Source organism: Columba livia, chromosome 2 (genome assembly GCF_036013475.1).
Source record: "Columba livia isolate bColLiv1 breed racing homer chromosome 2, bColLiv1.pat.W.v2, whole genome shotgun sequence".
NCBI classification, from domain to species: Eukaryota; Metazoa; Chordata; class Aves; order Columbiformes; family Columbidae; genus Columba; species Columba livia.
Window position 1 is genome coordinate 153,367,581 of NC_088603.1, and position 21,801 is coordinate 153,389,381.

General features: G+C 38.7%; 1 protein-coding gene across 9 annotated transcripts in view; it reads left to right on the plus strand.

The window, feature by feature from the left end:
* EFR3A (EFR3 homolog A) overlaps window positions 1-21,801 on the plus strand; it is an 85,620-nt gene that overhangs the window by 36,275 nt on the left and 27,544 nt on the right. For 5 of the 9 annotated variants that reach the window (XM_065054424.1, XM_065054420.1, XM_021298883.2 and 2 more), the window contains 6 exons: window positions 1,979-2,100; window positions 5,991-6,140; window positions 12,381-12,518; window positions 17,530-17,608; window positions 18,501-18,636; window positions 20,217-20,381. In XM_065054424.1, the coding sequence (XP_064910496.1) occupies window positions 1,979-2,100; window positions 5,991-6,140; window positions 12,381-12,518; window positions 17,530-17,608; window positions 18,501-18,636; window positions 20,217-20,381 (790 nt within the window). The remainder of the gene's footprint in view (window positions 1-1,978; window positions 2,101-5,990; window positions 6,141-12,380; window positions 12,519-17,529; window positions 17,609-18,500; window positions 18,637-20,216; window positions 20,382-21,801) is intronic. The other 4 variants (XM_065054423.1, XM_065054425.1, XM_065054418.1 and 1 more) reach the window with 1 other exon arrangement.

Genomic DNA, 21,801 nt, shown 5'->3' on the forward strand with positions numbered 1-21,801 from the left:
GTCATCCAAGTCTGTAGTGAAACTCAAATACTACTGTATTCCAGACAGGCCTCTTCAGAAGTTCACTCAATACATTATTGTATTTTGATGTTTTACACATTTTTCTACATTTTTTTTCTAAACCCTTTTGCATCTATCTTATAGGGAGTATTCTTTTAACAGTGGGGATTTTTTTTTAGCTTCCCTTTGAGAATTTGGTGTATTTTTTTGTCAACACTATCACTGAAGTTAAGATATGACAGGTGCTGCTTCATCTGGATTCATAAAATCTGTTTCCTTGTCATAGGAATAATTTAGGCTGGGTTGATGTGATTTCTTCTTGACAAATCCGTGTTGACTGTTACTTACCCTTCTGTTACTTTGTACATGTTTGCAAATTGGATTTTTTTTTTCCAGAATGTGTTTCTGTGAGCAAAGTCAACTGGGTTATAATTCCCTGACTCCTTTTTCCTTTCCGTAAAGATACAATTGGCAGAATGCCTCCAAGTTTATTTCCCCTGAATTTTGATAAGTCAGAATACTAATAGTTAACCTGCTAGTGACAGTGAACTGTGTGATTGCTTGGATTGCACTCTACAACTACCTGAAAGGAGGTTGCAGCGAGGTGCGTGTTGGTCTCTTCTCCAAAGTAACAAGTGATAGGATGAGAAGAAATGGCCTCGAGTTGCACCAGAGGTGGTTTAGATTGGGTATTAGGAAAAATTTCTTCACCAAAATGGTTGTCAGGCATTGGGACACCATCCCTGTAAGTGTTTAAAAGACGTGTAGATGAGGTTCTTAGGGACATGGTTAGTGGTGGACCAGGCAGTGTTAGGTTAATGGTTAGACTCAATGATCTTGAGGGTCTTTCCCAACCTAAATGATTCTGTGATTCTGTTAAGTGTATCAGCGAGTTTGCTGATGATACAAAACTGGAAGGAGTGGCTGACACACCAGAAGGCTGTGCTGCCATCCAGTGAGATCTGGACAGGCTGGAGAGTTGGGTGGAGAGGAACCTAATGAAGTTCAACAAAGGCAAGTGTAGGGTCCTGCACCTGTGGAGGAGCAACCCCATGTACCAGTACAGGTTGGGGGTTGACCTGCTGGAAAGCAGCATGGCAGAGAAGGACCTGGGAGTCCTGGTGGACAACAGATTGACCATGAGTCAACAATGTGCCCTGTGGCCCAGAAGGCAAATGACATCCTGGGGTGCATTAAGAAGAGAGTGACCAGCAGAGGTTATCCACCCCCTCTACTCTGCCCTGGTGAGGCCACATCTGGAGTACTGTGTCCAGTTCTGGGCTCCCCAGTCCAAGAGAAAAAAGAAACTACTGGAGGGACTCCAGCAGAGGGCTACAAAGATCATTAGGGGACTGGAGCATCTTTGTAAGAAAGGCTGAGAGATCTGAGTCTGTTTAGAAGAGAAGGCTGAGAGGTGATGTTATGTATGCTTGTAAATATCTCAAGGGTGGGTGTCAAGCGGGTGGGACCAGTGCTGTCCAACAACAGGAAGAGAAACTACTTTACTTTGAGGTGCCAGAGCCCTGGAACAGGCTGCCCAGAGAGGTTGTGGAGTCTCCTTCTCTGGAGACATTCAAACCCACCTGGACACATTCCTGTGTGATCTGCTCTGGTGAACCTGCTTTAGCAGGTGGGTTGGACCAGATGATCTCCAGAGGTCCCTTCCAACCCCAACCATTCTGTGGTTCTGTGAATTGATGACACTCACTGTTGAAGTGTTAGATGTTTCTGTAATTCATAGGATCTTGTATTTCACACAGTTGCGCCCTTTCATAATCGAGATGAAGTTCTAGTGGAAAGGCTTTAAAAAGAAAACTCTCTAATTTAACTCTTTCATCTCTAAATATTTAAGTATTGTCAAATCTGGATTCTTTCCTAATGCAGTGTTTTATGTTACCTCTTAAATGAAGCTTAGTATTTGTTATTCTGTTTTGGGAAGTTGTTATCAAAAGGGTTTTTAATGTATTTCATTTTCCAGTTTGTCAAATTTGCCAACATTGAGGAAGACACACCTTCGTATCACAGACGCTATGACTTCTTTGTGTCTCGATTCAGTGCCATGTGTCATTCGTGTGACCACGATCCAGAAATACAAAATGAGTAAGTGCTGTTCTGTATGTATTATAGAAAATGATCTTAACACATTAATGTAGTCTGTAACGCAGCTTTTATTATGATATTTGATGGAACAGTTCATACCATAGGAAGAAAATGATCGTCTGATGTTTTATATAGCACTGAATATTGCAAATCTTAGGTGGCTAGAACTCCTAGAATATTTAAGTGACATTTTACCTGAATAATACCTGCTGGATTGCATTGATTCGCTCCAGAAAGGCACTACTTATTACTGTAAATGTGTGCAAGTTGCATTTGAGAAATTAATGGGGCTACTTATACAAATAACAAGAGCAGATTTTGAATCTGCTATTTGAGAATTACTCATTAAAACGGAGTTTTCTTAGATGTCTGCAGTATGGTACTGTGTGTGAAACTGAAATGCCTTCATGAATTAGTACTTCAAATCTTTACAGTTATGTAAGCACCACAATTTTTTTTACTTCAGCTCCCCCTAGTGATATGTTCTTTATATGGATTGTCAATCACAATTTTACTCCTGAGCATTTTAGAAAACTCGAGGCTTTTCAGATTATATGGTTTGCATCTCTATTGTACTCACCCCTTCTATTTCTGTGCATTAAATTGTTCAGCCAACTATGAAAAATCCATGTGCTGAACATTTATTCAACCCTTTGGGTGTACTGCTGTTATATTAGCTGCAGTGCATACAGTTTTTTCTTAAAATTTGCAGCTTTAAAAATCTCCGAACTGTATTTTCAAAAAGAATGAATGCTGCATAAAGCACTTAGGAAAACAAAACAAAGAACTCCTTCCTCCTTTAGTGTCCTGGTTGCTTCCTCCTTGGTTTTTGTAATTTGCTGCCATCTTACTTGTTGCTGTGTTGCTATGTGTAGGGTTCTGCAGTAAACATTGTCCCTAAAAGGTTAGGATTAAATCCACCTCATTCCTTTGTACTTTCCCCCCTGTCCTACCCCTTTCCCTTTAGGAAGATTATTCCCATGAATGGTTTTACAGGATGACGCCGTGAATTGTTTGGGGAGGAAATGAAGGGATGGTAAGTTGTATTGAGGGAGCACAGGGGATGGAAACTCTTTAAGCAGGTGTCACAAGTGAAGCCCGTGTGTGCACCTACCTCGGAACTTGGGCTTCTCTCAGGTGCCATATATTTACCTGGAGCTGATGGTCGCAAATAGTATTCATAAATGTTTTAATGAGCTTTTTCAGATTTTTGCCCTTTTAGGCTTGGTGAAACTAAACCAGAAATGTTAAACTGTTCACTTACTGTAAAACATTTCATAAGGGAACAGGATATGAAGCTCAGCCCATGACTTTTAGTACTGCTTTCACTTTTATTGCCTCTTGCAGATGAGAGGTTATATTGGTCATGAACTAGAACATGGAGTGAATTAAGAGACTAGCACATCCCTGATTCATTTATCTAGTATGATCTACCACACATAAAGATACCCCAAGGTAAAATACCTCAAAGCAGTGATTGCTGTAGGAGTAAAAGAACAGTGCTAATCTTTTGCTCTTCGAATTGTCAGCCTGCAGCGTTACCTGTGCTTCAGTTTGCAATGTTGACGTACCCTTAGGGAGGAATTCTATCCTAGTGACATAAGACTATACCTGAGCTTGATTTGAATGTAATCTCCGCTTTAGTATCTACCTGAGCCTTCTTCAGAGGAGTGAAACTTTTCTTTTATGTGTTGAAATTTGATGCTGCACCTTCATCAGTACTTTGACCTTCATTTTTCAATCTATCGTACAATGGTAAGAACATGAAATTAATGATAGTGGCACTCCAGTACATAAAAATGTAGTCTCTTTCCTCCATGTGAACCAATATTTTTACTCAGATAACCAAATGTATAGGAATGTTGGTTTTTTCCGTATCATCCTGGACAGTTTGAATGTATCTCTTTAGAAAGAGACCTTTATGAACAGCAATCGTTCTTGGAGCTGGTTTACCAGGTTTGCTGTAGGTACCGAGGTAATTCAACGAAACAGATGAGCTGTGATTGCAGATTACAGTTCTAAATGCAGATATCACAAGCAGTTGGTACCATTGCTGGGGGGTAGGGAGTCCTTCAGCTGATCCAAAGCTGGACATCCCCTGGTGAGGCTGCATCTGGAGTACTGCATCCAGTTCTGGCTTCCCAGTTTAAGGAGAATAAGGAATTACTAGAGGGAGTCCAGCGGTGTGCTACAAAGATTATGAGGGCCCTAGAGCACCTTTCTTATGAGGAGAGACTGGGAGAGCTGGGTCTGTTCAGCCTGGAGAAGCTGAGAGGGAATCTCATCAGTATTTATAAATATCTCAAGAGGATGGGACCAGACTCCTTTCAGCAGTGCCCAACAGTAGGATGAGGGGCAACGGGTACAGGCTGAAGCATAGGAGGTTTCTTCTGAATATGAGGGTAAACTTCTTTCCTTTGATGGTGCCAGAGCACTAGAACAGGCTTCCCAGAGAGGTCATGGAGTCTCCTCTGGAGACATTCAAACCAACCTGGACACCTTCCTGTGTGATCTCCTCTGGTGAACCTGCTTTAGCAGGTGGGTTGGACCAGAAGATCTCCAGAGGTCCCTTCCAACCCCAACCACTCAGTGTGTTTCTGTGTGATCTGGATTTGCTGTTCACTGGCGTAGCTTGAGGTTCCACAGAACTGACTGGCTTGATTGGGAGATTGAGCATCACCTGCACATGAAGTCAGATAATGTAGAGTTCCAAGTCTGAAACTAAATCTCACCTGGTGAGATTTCCCTTGCAGCAGGGGAGGCTGGTGCTGTTATTTAATGTATCTAGAGCCACAGTGTCAGCAAAACTTGATGACCTTAAGGACAAATAATTAAAAAGATCAAAAAATGTTTCAGTGATGGAATTTTGGAAGCTCCGTGTCTTAAATGTTAATCTTAAATCCTTAATATTGAAAACTTAATATTGGATACTGCACTGTAGTTGCGGTGCAGCAAAAGCAAGGGCTTTTCTAGCTGTTTGTGCATCCCTCTTCATCCCTGTTTTGTATGTAACCCTATTAAAACTGTCTTAGAAGGTCTAGAATGGTATTGGATCCATATTGAATGCACGTAGCTTTGTTCAGAAATAGCTGGAAAACAGCAAGGCTACAGATTTATGTATTTACAAATGCAAATCTAAACAAATTTTAGAGTTAGTTTAGCTAGTTATGTGTTGTCCATACAAAAATTAGGATTTAAAAAAAGAGGAATGTATTTTAAGAGAAATAATTGCAAATATTAGTAAAGCTTGTGCTGATTTCACTTGGTGGCTGTACCACCGTTCTAGTTGTTTTCATTAGGTAAAATTCTATTGCTACCATTTATTATAATGGCTGATTTACTATTACCATGTCAAAAAATAATATTTTGCCATTCATTTCGTTGCAGAGATTCTCCTGCAAAATACTTTTCTTCACTGTGAGGGTAGCGAGGCCCTGGAACAGGTTGCCCAGACAAGCTGTGGATGCCCCATACCTGGAAGTGTCCAAGACCAGGCTGGATGGGGCTTTGAGCAACCTGGTCTAGTGGAAGGTGTCCCTGCCCGTGACAGGGGGTTGGAAGTGGATGATCTTCAACGTCTTCTTTCCAACCCAAACCATTCTATGATTTGTGATTTTTGTTTAACAAAATAATGAAAATATCTAACTGTGAGACTGTCATTTTTTAGAAATGATATTTTTTTTTTCTTATTTTATTGCTGTTGCTCAGTACATTTTGTTCAAACAGTTTTAGGATAAGAGTGGTAGTTCTTTTTGTTCCTTTTCTGCATCAGGCTTAAGCTGATAGAAATATCCTTTACTTTCCATCTTGTGAATCTTGCACAAACAAACAGCCAGACTGGGAGGAGCTGTGTTTCTCCTTTTCAGTAACTCCTTTTTTTCCTTCCTTAGGATCCGAATTGCTGGAATCAGGGGCATCCAGGGAGTGGTTCGAAAAACAGTTAATGATGAGCTTCGAGCAACCATATGGGAACCTCAGCACATGGACAAGATAGTACCATCGCTGCTGTTTAACATGCACAAAATAGAAGATATTGACAGGTATTTTCATTCCTGGTCACTGGCATGTTTTTAAGCAATCCTTGGACTTAGGTTTTATGAGAGATACCTTTTTCTTTGCTTTTTATTGGAAATAACTACTGACGTTTACTACCTGAGTCTTTTCAAAACTGATTGCACTGACTGCTCTTAGTATTGCTTTTATTTAAGTGTTTTGAACTCCCTACATTTCACTTATTCTAGATTCTATTGGTGTAAAAATTGCTCCAGAAATTGTATATCCATATTTAGACTTTTTAAAAATTGCAAACTCAATTTTGTAATGTTAGGTAGAGAGATCAACAAGCACAGCTTTGTAGGTTACTCCAATGATTTTGCTAGTTACATTTCTTAAAAACTGAGGTTTTGATTTCTTATTTAGCCATTAGTAACAACTGTCTGTCCAGTTTGCAACATTACTTAAGGTGAGGATTTAAAACTTCTTTATATGTATACGCTTTTCTCTTCTTCGGTTTCCAATGGCTCCTGGGAATCCTACCTGCCAGGTGCGCCTTAAAAGGACATCTCTGTGATAATTGATATTGGGAAAATGCCAGTCACCTTACAGAATCACAGAATCGACTGGGTTGGAAAAGACCTCAGAGATCATCAAGTCCAACCCTTGGTCCGACTCCAGTCCGTTTACTAGATCATGGCACTAAGTGCCATGTCCAATCTCAGTTTAAAATCCTCCAGGGATGGTGAGTCCAGCACCTCCCTGGGCAGCCATTCCAATGCCTGACCACTCTCTCTGGAAAGAATTTCCTTCTAATATCCAGCCTAAATTTCCCCTGGCAGAGTTAAAGCCCATGCCCTCTTGTACAGTTGAAAAGTTACTTTTTTTTTTGGACGATGTCTGTATTTGTGGCTAAACACTATGTAGGTTTAAGAAGTGTTTATTGCTAGCACTGGGAAAGTTCCACAAAACCAACTTCAGCCATGCAAACAAGCTTAGGTGATAGTTTCAGCTCCAACCCTTGTTGCTTCAAAACTTGCTTGGTCAGTATTCTCAGCAGCCTTCCTATAACAACATGCTTTATGTGCTGTCACGTGTCACTCAGCTTACTGAATCTGTCAGGTTTCTCTTTTTTGATTTGTTGGTTTGTTGTTTTTTTTTCCCATTCCTCAGCCTTGTGTTTCTTATTTTGAACTGTCCGTACCTGTCTGTTCTCTAAAGTAAGTTTTCAGACTAAATCACTAATAATTATCTGTCTACTCTTCATATATTTACTGCATATAGCCAAAGGCCCATACAGTATGTACAGAAATATCTAGATGGATTTTATATCTGAAGAGTTATTGGAATAAGAGACAAAGGTTTCTGAAAGTGCCGTTTGAACAAGGAGAGCCTTGTTGGCCTTTGCTCACTCTTAGAGGGCTTCATCATGCAGGTCGGCCCTTTCTTTTGTTACTCTCTATCATGCCCTCAAGCATATACTTTATACAGTGAAATTAAACTAACTACTGATGTAAAAACTGACTGAAATAGGATTTGGATCAACCACTTGCAGCAGATCAGTTTATATGTACTGCACGACTCATTTTTATCATTTGTTGAGCAATGCAGTAGTGGTGGTAGCAAAACCAATCTGTTAAAAAACAACTGTTAATTAAATAGCTGAACTGGCTGCTTGAAACTTTTCCTATAGTTCACATTCAACAGAAGAAAAGACTAATGATTTTCCAAGTGGCAAGTAGGGGCCTTGTGTGATGCACATGACAGAAAAGCTGAAAACAATACTTGTAAATTGTTGATCTGCTGGCCTTAAATAATGTTACAAAGAATTTCTCATCTTCTTTTATATGTGACTTCATATTTGTGGAGCACAAACAGAGGCATCTTGAAGAGTAGGAGTAAGAAGCATATTGTTCTGGCAGATGGAATCAAAGCATTATTTGAGAAATTCCAGAAAATAGGCCCAACCTAAATCCATAGAAAATAATCATTTTTGGTTAGAACTGAAGTACATATAGGTAAAGCTTACCTTAAAGGGCAGTATAACGTTTACTTGTGGAACCTTAATAGAGTAATTCAAGATTCTTCTGAGTATGTGTCAGATGAGACACTTTTTGGAGTTAAGAATTTAATATTTAAACATTTTTAAAAGATTACTGTGTTTGTGGATGTTGTCACTTGTCTTTATATCTGAATGCACGTTCTAGTTGTGTGACTATCAGGCAAATTCACAACTGTAACATTTGAAAATCAGATTGTTGTTTTTTTTCTTAGTTGTACTTCACTACGGTTCTATATTACAAAATAATTGCCATACATAGTTCGGGATAGAATAAGGCATTGACTGAAAGAATCTCCCTCCCTGCTTTGAGGTTTCTTGAAGGAAATTCAGAAGAGTCAGTCACGTATGTCAATATATGTGCACCTCTAAAATGGGGAAGGGTTGAAGGAAATTGGACCTTAAAACAGTGTTTTCTTTTAGTGTGTGACATTTTTTCATGATAAGGTACCAGCCTTATTTAAGGCAGAAGGACAGTCTAACACTTGTAGACTTGACTTCAAATCCTTCAAATATATCTGTAATGTTATATACATTCTGTTTTAGAGGTTAGGTTAGAATGTATTTCTTTCTCAGGGTGAGTGAATCATAGTCAAACATTCCTGTAGCTGCTCTCCTCACAAGCAGTGGTTGAATTTTAGTTCATGTGTCCCATCGTGTTGGCCAATCCTGGTTTTGTGGTATTAAAGAAGTCTCATGCATGAGATGTTGAGTTGTTCTGAGCCAGTTTAAGCCTTTGATTAAATGTTTGCTGTGGAAACTACTTCCAAATGTCCTTTCTTCCAGATCCTTGTTGCCACCTTTTCCAATAGAGATGACCCACAGGAAAGTTGGTGGAGCAGTTACAGGGACTAGTTCTTGCCCATTTCATTGCAAAATGCATTTCGTGTTTGACTTCTCTGGACTTGTGATAGGCAGTAGAGAAAGTCTGGATGCAGAGGAATAGTAGTAATTTTTTTTGGTAAGTGTTGCAGTTGGATTTGTCAGAGGTTTTCTGATTTTTGTCTAAAAACCAAGTCAACGAAACCAAATGAGTATGAGTTGTTCGTTTCTATTTAGGAACTTGGGAGGCTGCACAAAGCTTTCCTTTAAAAATAAAAAGTTAAGAGTAGTTTTATATTCATTGTCTTTCATCTGGTAATGCTGAGGAACCTAGTAAGAAAAACTTAGAGGTAGGTGATGTTAGAGTTCAAAACAAAAACATTATTGCTGCAGACAACAGGAGATAATTTTAAACATTCTGATGCAGTCTAACATTTTAGACTAGGAAGACTGGGTTGCAACTCATTCCTTTATTCTAAAATAAGACTCCAAGCAAAGCTAACAAGTCGCCTTCTGTTGAATTGCCTGTACAAATGCTTAAAATATAACTTATTTTTACTGCATTTTAACTAGAATTCTTCCAGCCAGACTAAGTCAGTGTGTGTGTTCTGCAGCCTGATTTTTCTCACCCACCCACCTTTGTCACGCTGCTGCGTTCTGGGGAATTTGTGTCAAAACAGTGATGAGAATGACAGTCTGTGCTGTGGTTTGTACCTGCTCTGTGCTGAGAGGGACGTCTGTCTGTCTGGATCAGAGTCTGGTGGTAGAGAAAAGAAAAGCAGGGAGGTTGAGGGGCACAGCGCTTGGATAAAGCTGCAATTTTGTGGTACTTATGGTGGATTATATACAAATTGTCATGCCTTTTAAATTTCTGATCATTGGGCATTTGTAAAACTGGTTTTCCTTACTTATATAACAGGGTGCCTGGGGCTTTTTTATTACTAAAATCTGACAGTCTAGCAATGTTATGGTAACTCCTGAAAAACTGTTGTTACCAGAGGCAACGGGATTTTGATATTGCAACTTTTAGATTACAGTAGTCTTGAAACACTGGAAGATCTTCTGCTATCGGAGATATTACAACTATGATGTTATGTGTTCGTTTGACTAGTGACATTTCAGCATTTGACTTTTTATAATGCTCTAAAGCTATGGTTTAATGATGCTGAAGAGCGAACATTAACTAAAGGTGATGCTCTTAGTGGATGCTTTTAAGCAGATTTCATGTACAAGCTTCCATTGCAGAACTGCAAGTATGATTAATGTTTTAGTGTAGTGATTTCTGCAAACTAAAATAAATCTCCTAATGCGTTTTTGCATCATGTTAATGCAGATGCATGAATCCAAACTTTCTATAACATGTTTTGTGCAACAAAATACTTGCCACCTATAGGTGCAGTATTTTGTGATGGGTAATATTGCACCTTTGGGGAACTATTTTCCTTCTTTCTTCCTTCCTCAGTCTCCCCCCTGTCTGCTGCTCAATTTAAATGAAATGTTAGTAACAGCCTAATGGTGTGACGTAGAAAGCACTTCCATTCAGAAATACATTTCAAATGCCTTTAATTTGCTCTAGTAATTCAGGTTACTGTTTGCTGAAAAGGACGTGACTTTGGCCAAAGGCAAAAAAACCCCAAAGCAAACCAAACCCACAAAAACAGCCCAAAAATGAACAAAAGAAACATTACAAAGGTCTGCATCAAACATGAGGACTGAGAAACCAGTGATTTCTGGCAAGGTTCCACCTTTCACTTTTTACTGTGCAGGTGCTGATTTAGATATTTAGTTATTCCAAGGTATTTTTTCTATCCCTCCCATTGTGTCATCAATTTTTTTGTTGTTGTTCTTTACTGTCAATAGTACATTTCTGTGATTGAAATAACTGTAATCTTCTTGTTAAAGGACAAATTCCTCAGCAACATTTCCACGGTTTAACGCTTTTCATGGTGTACTTATCTGATTCAAAGTTTGACAGTCTGTACTTTTTCATTGTTACTGTTTTCTGAGACTGAAGAAATCAGTTGCCCTGTTTCTTTTTCAGAGTAATGCTTTTAGGGAAAGAAGATTCCTCCTTCAGCAAGGGCCACCTTTATAAATACAGTATGGGGAGATTAACGTCAATACCTACATATAAAAATATATTTCCAAATCTGAAAGGTGGTGTTGTTTTTATTGTCATTGTAATTTGGTTTTGACTTTGTTTTTATGGGGTTTGTTTGTTTGTTTTTTGTGGGTTTGTTTTGTTTTAGGGGGTGTTTTGTTTTGTTTTTGCTCTCCTAGTTATTAGTAACATACTATATGATAATTATGGGAGTCCGGTTGCCCAGTGATACAGAGGTGAAGAATACTACAAAGTGTTACATTTTAATAAGGTTACAAATTAGAGGTTTGTATGTACCAATGCAGACATTGTGATCTTTTCAGCCCTTGTGGTGGATTAGCCTTGGTAAAAGCCAAATGCTCTTTCACTCTTCTCCCCTTCAACAGAAGGGGGAAGAAAATCAGATGAAGCAGCTCATCGGTGGAGATGAAGCCAGGGAGATCACCCACTGGTTACTGTCACAGGAAAACAGACTCAACTTAAGGAAAATTCATTTAATTTCTTGACAATTGTCTCTCCTCACAGAGGCCCCTGCAGCCCCTGTTGCCAACACCCTGTACAATCCTCTCCATAGTGATGTTGGGAGACAGTCAGTTAGGTGACTAACTTGTACACCTCAAGTCAGAGGTACCTATGTGGGTGATAACGTTCTAATTAGTTCAATCAGAATCTTTTTCAACTCACAAGCCATCTGTTTCTTGCAGAAGTATTAGAGTTTTATTTAACGCTCGCCCACACAGTAGTGGGCAGGTGAATGAGATCATTAGTCTGAACAAAGTGACTAAGATTCTGCCTAACTTTTTGCATGGCTTCGTGGCCTTCCTTCGTTATTAGAAATGGGTAATAGTTTGTCAAAATGTAGGGGTCAACAAGTCGAATCAGTATTAGCAGCCATATCTGTATTTACTAATACATGTATCACAGTATCACAGTATGTTTGGGATTGGAAGGGACCTCAAAAGATCATCTAGTTCAATCCCCCTGCTGGAGCAGGAACGCCTAGGTGAGGTCGCACAGGAACATGTCCAGGTGGGTTTTGAATGTCTCCAGCGAAGGAGACTCCACAACCTCCCTGGGCAGCCTGTTCCAGTGTCTGTCACCCTCACTGAGAAGAAGTTTCTTCTCAAAGCGGAACCTCTTGTGTTCCAGCTTGTTCCCATTACCCCCAGTGGTCAGTACTGAGTGAGCAGATGAAGCTATGTAGTGCTTCTTGCCTAGATAAAGAGTGTGACTCATGAACATTGTAAATCAAGGAAGCTGTATATTAATCAGTAGTAAAATCTATATATTTTTGTCTTATTTCAGCAGAATAGGCCCTCCATCCTCTCCTACAGGAGGAGAGAAAGAGGAGAATCCTGCTCTGCTGGCTGAGAATTGTTTCAGAGAACTACTAGGACGAGCAACCTATGGAAATATGAACAATGCAGTCAGACCAGTTTTCGCGTAAGTTGAAAATTCATTGAAGGCCTTAAGACATTGTTTTTAAATTTCATCTTATGTTTGTTACATTAAATTCCTCCTTTTCAGGCCAAAGGATTCTATTAACAGTTACTAATCTTTCTTCAAAAAATTGCCCTTCTTTTATTCTCTTTTATTGCCAGTCTGTTGAGTTGAAGATAGTTATATAGAAATGTGTCTCACGTTTTACTGATTTTAGAAGTACAATATAATGATTTGGTTGGGTTATCGCCCTAGCTGGCCTTTTGAATATGAGACTCTTTACTCAAAATATTCACGGCCCATAGATGACTCCTAGATGCAGTCAGTGAAGAGACAAGCCAAGAAAAATACAAGTAGCACAAAGGAATATTGTGCAAAGATGAATGCATAAAATTAAGATTTCTATTTTCTTGCAGTTTTCTTCCAAGACCTGTTTTGATATTCTGTGAGGAATATCTTCAACAGCTCTTTTAGTAGTGAATAGGAGATGTGCACACCGCATGCACGTTATACATAAATTGTACACAGTACAAATTACAGCTGATGTATCAACTCTCAAGTCCAGCGTTTGCAGTTCTCCGCATTGTGTCCCAGTTACTTCCTTAAAAAATAAGATGTGAAAAAAGCTACAGGCATTGAGACAATAACTTACATCTGCTTCTCTCACCTCTGCTGGTGTCTACAAAGTAGGTGTGTTCTCGGGAGGAATCTTTACAGGAAGCTCTGGACTCTGATACTGCTTTGAAACTGTGGCTTTTCCTGGTGACGAGGAGGAGCTGCTTGTTCCTTGTAGATTTTCAAGATGCCTGTTAGGGGAGTATCTTCTCTTGGACGACCTGGTTCTTCCCACAAAAGCTAAATATTCCATTCATACACTGAAAGGCTTTCAGGCTACTGAAAGCCATTTTTAAGTTACTACTGCTAAGTAAGAACAGAAATGCAAAAAGAAGTTAAAGTAGATATTCAAACCAGAAAACTTTCATAGCCCCTTGTTTTTCACCCCAAAGCATTAAATGCAGAGAACCGTGCTGTTGTTTTACTTCCATGTGCACCTATCGTATCAATCTGATAAGAGTTTAATGGTTGCAAAGTCCTGTGTTTTATTAAAAAACTTTGATCCTTTGCTACTTTTAAAATTTGTATTTCTCCAAAATACTGAAATAAAATGAATGTTTTGGTGCTACACAGTCTGAGCGGACTGTTTGGAACTGTATTGTAGCTGCTATCTTACCATTTCTAAGTTCCTTTTAGAGGCTTATTTGAAAACTTTTATCAGTGTGTGCCGTTACTTCAGTCTTCTAAATAATTTTGGTATCAGGGAAGTTTGCTACAAATAATTCCCAGTTCCCTAGAATAGATCTAACACTTGGTTTGGGAGTTGAAAAGGTGTCATACTTGCATTTCCCGTGACAGATTCAAAGCTTTATGTATTCAAAATATAATTTCCAGCTTAATTTATTTTCTTACTCAGTATGATACTGAAAAACTGCTTGAGTCTTTGTGCACCTTTGTGTGCTACATGCTGCATTTGTATGCTGAAATCAGTAGATAATGACCAGTTATTCAAAATATATTCTCTCTTCTATGAATAGAGAGTCTTTGTGGTCATCGTTTCTGTGTTCCGTTTTGAGGAAAAATGGCCAAATAAATTTACTTTTTATAAATAACTGCTGTAAAGGCTTAGTATTTTCGAAGAACAAGAAATGTGGAAAATGCAATTTCTCATCTGCTTTTCCTAAACAAAAAGGGAGTGCTCTATCTAATCACCTTCACCATGAATGAGCAGAACTGGTACAATGAAGGTTTGAGATAGTGGGTCCGTTGCACTTTATTTGATTGAAAAACCTGACTTGATTAGAATACAGTTTTTCCTAACAGTTTTCAACAATTCCACAGCCTTAAAGAAAGCTCTGGAAATAAAAGATGAGGCCACTTTACTACAGCGCTGGCACTGAAGATGCAGGTTCAGTGCCCCACTTGAAGGCTTGTGGCGTTGGAATATCAGTTAACACGCTATCGCTTCCTTGCAAAATGGAGAAAATAGTGCTGCTTGCATCCTGAATCAGAATACATTGAAAGATGGAGGGATTAAAATCTGATAGTTGAAATCTGGCTCGTCTCCTGGTGTGGGTTTGAATTGACCTTAATTGTCCTTGCCTTTGGCAGAAAATCTCCATGCTTATAAGTGTCTCTACATTTAGTAGTGAGAAACTCTCAGATTCTCGTTTTTAATTACATCTGACAGATCAATCTGGCAAACTGCTTAATGAAAGTCAAAAATTTTATATTAATATGGTATGAAATAAAAATGTGTATTTTGCGTCAACAGTCACAAGCTATTCAGACTTAGCATGAATTTGCAATGGTGAATACATTGGGCAGATCCAGAAAGATACAGAAATCTAGTGAATATAAACAACTTCACAAGTATAGCAAGTTACACCCTATTAATCTCACCGCATCTCCATTCTTGTGAGTTATCACATCATCTGTGCAATGGTTTTCAATATCAAAAGACTGGTGTTTAAGATTCTTTCAGCAAACGCGATGCATGATGAGATTGTTTTATATCATCCCATACATGCCTCAGTTCTGCTTTCTAATCATTAGTATCAATTTATCATTTTGTACTGTAAGAATTGCTGACCTGTGTGACGATATGAGTGAATTCAGAGACTTTTGGGGGATCTTACTCCATAAAGTAGTGATTTTCACCAGTGCTGCTGCTTTTAATTTGAGAAACCTAACTGTGCACGTTTATTCCATATATGCAGCAATTCTTAATGGAAGGCAGAGTTTGGCATTTGTTAATCCAGCAATAAAATGTTTTGCAATCTTATTTAGGTTTTCTTTATTAATAGATATACAAATGGAAAATAAAATAGGCAAGATGTGATTTGATTTTAACTGAACTAAGTGTGCCAAGCTGAAAATACCATTTACCACCTTTTACAAAAACATAACTACATTAAATCGACTACCTGCATTGTGACAAATAAAATATGTCACCTACAGCAATCTATATTGTTTTCCTTAGGAGGAAGATTCCCATATATAAAATATGCCGCTCATTGAGCTATTACAGAAGACATTAACCTAAGCTGTCCTCTTCCCCCTGCTGTCTTCCCATCAGTTCAGCTACCTGAAGATTTGTATGTCTTGTTTTGAAAGGAAAGTGTAGAAACAAAACAAAACAACTTGATCTAAGATTTAGTTGACCATAATCTGCCTGAATGAATCTTTGGGGCAGGTAAAGAGGAGCTGTCAAGGATAACAGAGAGCGCATGCTACCCTGGAAGATTAAAGGATCAGTTCCAATCAGGAGAAGATAGTGGAGAGTATGATTTTGTATTCGATGAGACCAAAAGAAAATAGGTTAGCTAAAATGAGCTATCATGTACAAGAAATGATGTACTGTACTGGAATGATATTAGGGAGAAAGGAGACATGAATAAATGTATTATGAGCCTCTAAGCCTTGAAGGATTTAAAGAAGTAATTTTCTGTCTTTCTGCCCCGAGGCAGGATTAAATATACCTGGGTGTTTGGAATGTGCACAAGAAAGGCAGCTGTCCCCAACAGTTTAATATTTAGTGATGCAAATATGCTGCTATCTTGCCAAACACTTTTAAAATTCCTGAAATTCTTTCCTGTAGGGATTTCTATGAAAGGTGAGTAATGTGTCAAAATGGCAGTATGTTGTTTTAGCTCAGCAAAATGGCCTGCAAGATAATTTAGGGCGCAGAAGAGGGCAGCTTTATGCCAACTGGTTTAATCAACCTTGAAGGAGACCTTTGCACTCAGTGGGCTGGGAGCAGCTGCCCATGAGTTAATGGAGACCTCCAGACTCCAGGCAATGATGAAGCATCCAGTCGTCCTCTTGTGTTCAGGGTACTGACTCCTTCACCTGTATGCTTGCAAATGTGTTATTTGAAGCATATTTATATGTTTGCTACCTTCTTTGGGAAAGGGCAGACAAGTAGTGATTCTGTAGCTGAGTCCCCTATTTAGAAACACTGCCTAAATTCAGTTTATGTAAGGAAGTTGTTGTGTTGGTTGCTTGTTGGTTGGTTGGGTTTAGTTTTTTGGGGTTTGGTTTGGTTTTGTTTTGGGGTCTTTTTGGTTTGTGTGTGCGGTGCGATTTTTTTCTCTTACATAAATCACTCCAATAAAAAGGCATCCCAATTAGTTGTATCAATATTTTAGATTTAAAAAGTCATTTATTTTTGTCATGTTTTTCCAGTACCCAGGTCTTCTTTTTGGAAAATCTGATATGTGCTGTGTTCATCTCTTTCAGCATAGTGCTTTAGCACAGTTTCTAGTTTTTGCTTAAAATTTGCAAAGTGTTTAATCAGTGGTTCCTATCCCTTTTAAATAGAAACTGATTGATTTATTTTTCTGATTCTGTTTTAATATTTCTTACAGAAAATGTTGATCTGCTTCAGAGTGATAACGTGGTATATACACAAAGAGTAGCTCACTTTCATTTTCCATATACATTATTCATGAAACCACTGTGAAAATGACAATGGTTCTTAGAGTCTCTATTCCGGATGTAACATTCAGTCATAATTATTTTGTAGCTCCTGATTCAAAACAAATTCTTTATCTTATTTAGAGTAGAACTTTGACAAGGTATTACGATATAACCATCCTATTTAGTGTGTCTTATTCATGTAAACAAGCATATAATGTCACAGTGGTTTTTATCCATGCACTTTGTATGGAAACAGTATATTCTTAGCTGTATATCTTTGTTATAGCTGTTCCTTAAATTCCTGAAGCTAGAGGACCAGGAGTTTGTTACAGCCAAAAGAATTGTGATCACATCCTAAACTTTGAAAACAGATGCTTTTCTGAAGTTCTAGTTTTCTCACCTAGCTAATAAGTGATTGTTTAGAAGCTTTGTGTAAGGAAATAACCCCTTTGAGGTGAATCATGAAAAAAACCGTCAGGTGCCATTTATTGTATCTGTGGAATGTAATTATTTCAGATCTCTTAATTTTTCGTTACAGGCATTTAGACCATCATAGACTATGGGATCCCAATGAATTTGCTGTTTCCTGCTTCAAAATAATCATGTATTCTATACAGGTAGGATTTTCTCCAGGTTTTTTTTTTTCCTCATGTACATGTTTCGAGCGTATGAGACAGGTTTAAATTCTCACCTCATCACAACAGCAATAGACAGTAGATGAAGTCAAAGAATCCGAAAGATCCCTTTCTATAACTTGTTAGCCTTATTCTTTAAACTTTTCAAATAATAACCTAATTGTGGTTTGTGATCAGAAGTTATCTGATATACTTTCAATTACTGTACAGTTCTAGAAGGAATAATATATTAAGGAAATCTCAATGGAAAGCCCTTCAGGAAGCTCCAGAACAAGGACAATGATAGGCATACTGATCTAACATTGTGCTTGATAAATAAATCTCTCTTAATGTCATCATTTCTCCGTGCCAATACATCTGTTCTGTTTCTACAACCCAAGAAACCAACTTAACATAGAACCGTATTGTGTTAATTGATTTTTTTACTAGCGGACAACCTCTGTTGTCTGTCGTAAACACAATCTAAGTCTGATTCTTGGTTTGCCTCAAGCACAGACACCTAAGCGATAAAGTCGTAAAATTCCAGGTTTGTGAAAGAAAGTTGAGTTTTCTCAGCATTTATATAGGTGGCACTTTTTTGTAAGGTTTGCTGAATGAGGTACCACTTCTCACTTCCTCTGTTCTTGTTGGTGTTCCTGGATATTTTAATACTGTCAGCTTTTGTATACTGAGCTGGATGGACCCATGTGGCTTCATCTGTCATGGTAGTTTTTTTAAATCTGTATTTAATCATTAATTGATTGAACTTTAGGTGAATTTATGAATCACATTATTTTAGAGTAGGAACATGGTCATGACTGTATATGAATGGTGCATGAGTTTATTCTTATGGAAGTCACAGATGAAGCCTTTAGTTCTGTTTGTTTTTTAATAGGCACAGTATTCCCATCATGTAATACAAGAAATTCTTGGACACCTTGATGTTCGCAAAAGGGACTCACCACGAGTTCGTGCTGGGATTATTCAGGTTCTTTTGGAAGCAGTTGCAATAGCAGCTAAAGGATCAATAGGTAAGTCTTCTTAAATTAAAGGCATCAGATCAAAGGATAGAATTGAACGGTGGTGCTCATTTTTGCTCTGTTTTCAGGCTCAATGAAAGAATATGTTTTGAGAAGGTTTTGTATTTATTAATTTTATCTCCTTCGTGCTGATAAAATGCTTGAAATATTCCTTGGTTTACTGTTACTCAAATGTAGTTACTTGGTAGTTTGACTGTTTCATAATCCTTTGCATTGAAAAAATGAGTAGATGTATTTTTAGAGCCTTGTGAAAAGGCAGAAATTTCTGTTTGCTGAGAAGTCACAAAGTCCATGAAAACTGTGTATGACTAAAAAACATCAAGAGCACTGTCAGTTTGTGATACAGCTGCTGTGAGATGAGTGGTAACATGGGACTCAAGAATAGAATGGCCTTTGAAAATTTTTGCCTTAGTAACTGTGAAGCAGCTGAAATAAGTTGAATTATGTCACTTAAAGTAGCGTAGTTCCTTGAAATAAGAGTAGTTACAAAGGTGCATACACACATGTGCTCTGCTGTTGTTTTTCTTTGGTCTCCTGATGAGACATTATTGCTTTGCTTCATTAACTTCAGTCTGAGCCTGTCTTTTATACAAGACCCGCTTACTCGCACGGATTGGTGAAGTCTTACTGTGTTACAACAAGAGTTCACTATTTGATTTAGTATATAGAACTGGATTTTCGTAGCAGATTTTGAAATAACTGAAATTCAGGTGCAAGACTTGCAGTCTAACCCATTATTGATGCTTAATTTCAGCAACCACTCATATTTTCTATGCAAAACCTGCGTGGTGGGTTGACTCCAGCTGACAGCCATTTGTTCACTTCCCTTTCCCATAGGGAGAAGGTAGAAGGTGAGAAGTCTCACGGTTCAGGATAAAGACAAGTTTAATGAGTGAAACGAAAGCTGTTTGCACAAGGAAAGCAAAGGAATTTATTCAGTACCTCCTTTGACACGCAGGTGTTTAGCCGCTTCTTGGAAAGCAGGACCTCAACACGCGTAATGGTTACTTGGGAAGACAAATGCCATATGAACAAGTGCCGCCCTTCCTCCTCCTTTCCTTTTATTGCTGAGCGTGACATGATATGGCATGGAGTATCTCTTTGGTCACTGGGTCAGCTGTCCCATTCGGTGTTTCCACCCAGTTTCTTGCACACTCCAGCCTGTTCTCTGTAGGGACAGGGGAGGGAAAAGAAAAAGCCTTGATGCTTGCTAGCACTTCAGTGACAGCTGAAACACTGACGTGTTGTCAACACTATTTTAATCAGAAATCTGAAAGACAGCACCACCCAGGCTGCTAAGAAGCAAGTTAGCTCCGTCCCAGCAATACCCCGTGCAAATTGATAGTAATGGATTACGCGTTTTTATCTGACTGCATTTCCTGATTCCAGAATAATTTCTAAAATATCAGAGAGCAGACACATTTCAAAAGTTTGTCCTGAGGCTGCATCCTTCAGTGTATTTCACTTGTTCTTGTCAGCGTAATCTGATTTCTTCTGAAAAGGGACTGAAACAGCTTTCTTAAGGCGTCTTTCCCTTGGCAGGTGCAATAATTGTTATGTGTTGTTTCCAGGCCCAACAGTTCTGGAGGTTTTTAATACCTTGTTGAAGCACTTGCGCATCAGTGTTGACTTTGAGCTGGGTGACAGACGCAGTTCAGCAGGAAGTGCTTCTTTCAGCACAAGCTCCAAGGAAAGTGATGAGAGGATTGTCCAGAATGCTATTATTCAAACAATTGGTGAGTAATGATAGTAACAAAGGCTCACTTAAAATTCCTCCCCTTCTCCCCTTTCCTCAATGAGATGGTATTAAAACAGCTTGAATCAAAAAGGAATAATGGCAAGTGTAGTATATCTGATTGTACTTGTTACATGTCAGGCTCATTTTACAGGTTTGACTTCTGAAAAACTGTTCTTTTAATTGTTAACTGAGCAGATAGCCAAGAACCTCAATGAAAATTAAAAATGCTGGTGGAGTTTTGTTGGTTGTATTATTATAGGGCCTTTGAAATACAGACTTCATTCTGTACCTTTGGTACTGAACTAATATTAGTCCTTTTATGAAAATCGTATTGCAAGCAATCGTATACAGTAATCTGTTTTAGTCAGTACTACTTGGAAATGTGGAGAAGCCAATATTAAAAACATAGCAGCAACAATGACACCTAATGGCCAGTTGTGCTACCATGACTTAACTGAAGTACTTTTAAAACACAATTCTGAAATGTCTGTAAATGATTTAATTACAATAGCCTCTCCCCTTTTTTCAGATTTTCTCCTTATGGTAGCTATATATATTCCTGTGCATTTACAATGTGTATTCCTTTACTTAAGAATAAGGGGGAATGTAACTTAAATATCATTCATTAATCTGTACCTTTACTTGTGCCTTGAAGATTTCTGGAGCAATAGCAAATATGAAATAGATTATTTCTCCCTGTTGCAGTAAAACTCCAAATTAAGATGTTAATTCCCACCCCCAAAAAATACTCTAAAGAGCCCACAACTCAACCTTTTAAAGTAAAGCTTCATTTTTATCAAAGTTACATTTTTACTAGTGCACAGGAATAGAGTAGAGTGGAGTAGACCCATGGAATAGAATAGACCCATAGAATAGACTACATTAGACTAGACTAGACCCACAGGATCATCACATCTGGCTCCTGGCAGGACTGCCTAAAACTAAGACATAGGACTTAAGACCGTCATGTAGACCTCCTTGAACTCTGATAGGCTTCGTGCTGTGAACACTTCCCTGGGGAGTCTCTTCTGGTGACCGACCACCCTCTCAGTGAAGAACCTTTTCCTATGTCCAATCTGAACTTCCCCTGATGCAGCTTCATTCCATTTCTTTGTGTCCTGTCTGTGGTCACCAGAGAGGGGAGATCAGCACCTCCCCATCTGCTTCCCCCCATGAGGAAGCTGTAGACTGTCACCCCTCAGCCATCTCTTCTTCAAGCTGAACAATCTGAGTGACCTCACATATTCATCCTAAGTCTTGCCTTTGGGGTCTTTCACCATCTTTGTCACCTTCCTCTGTTTCATGGCTTCTTATGTTGAGGTGCCCAAAACTGCACAGGGTACTTGAGGTGGGGCTGCACCAGTGTGGTGTAGAGTGGAACAATCACCTTCCAGTCAACTGGGACCTCTTCACACTCC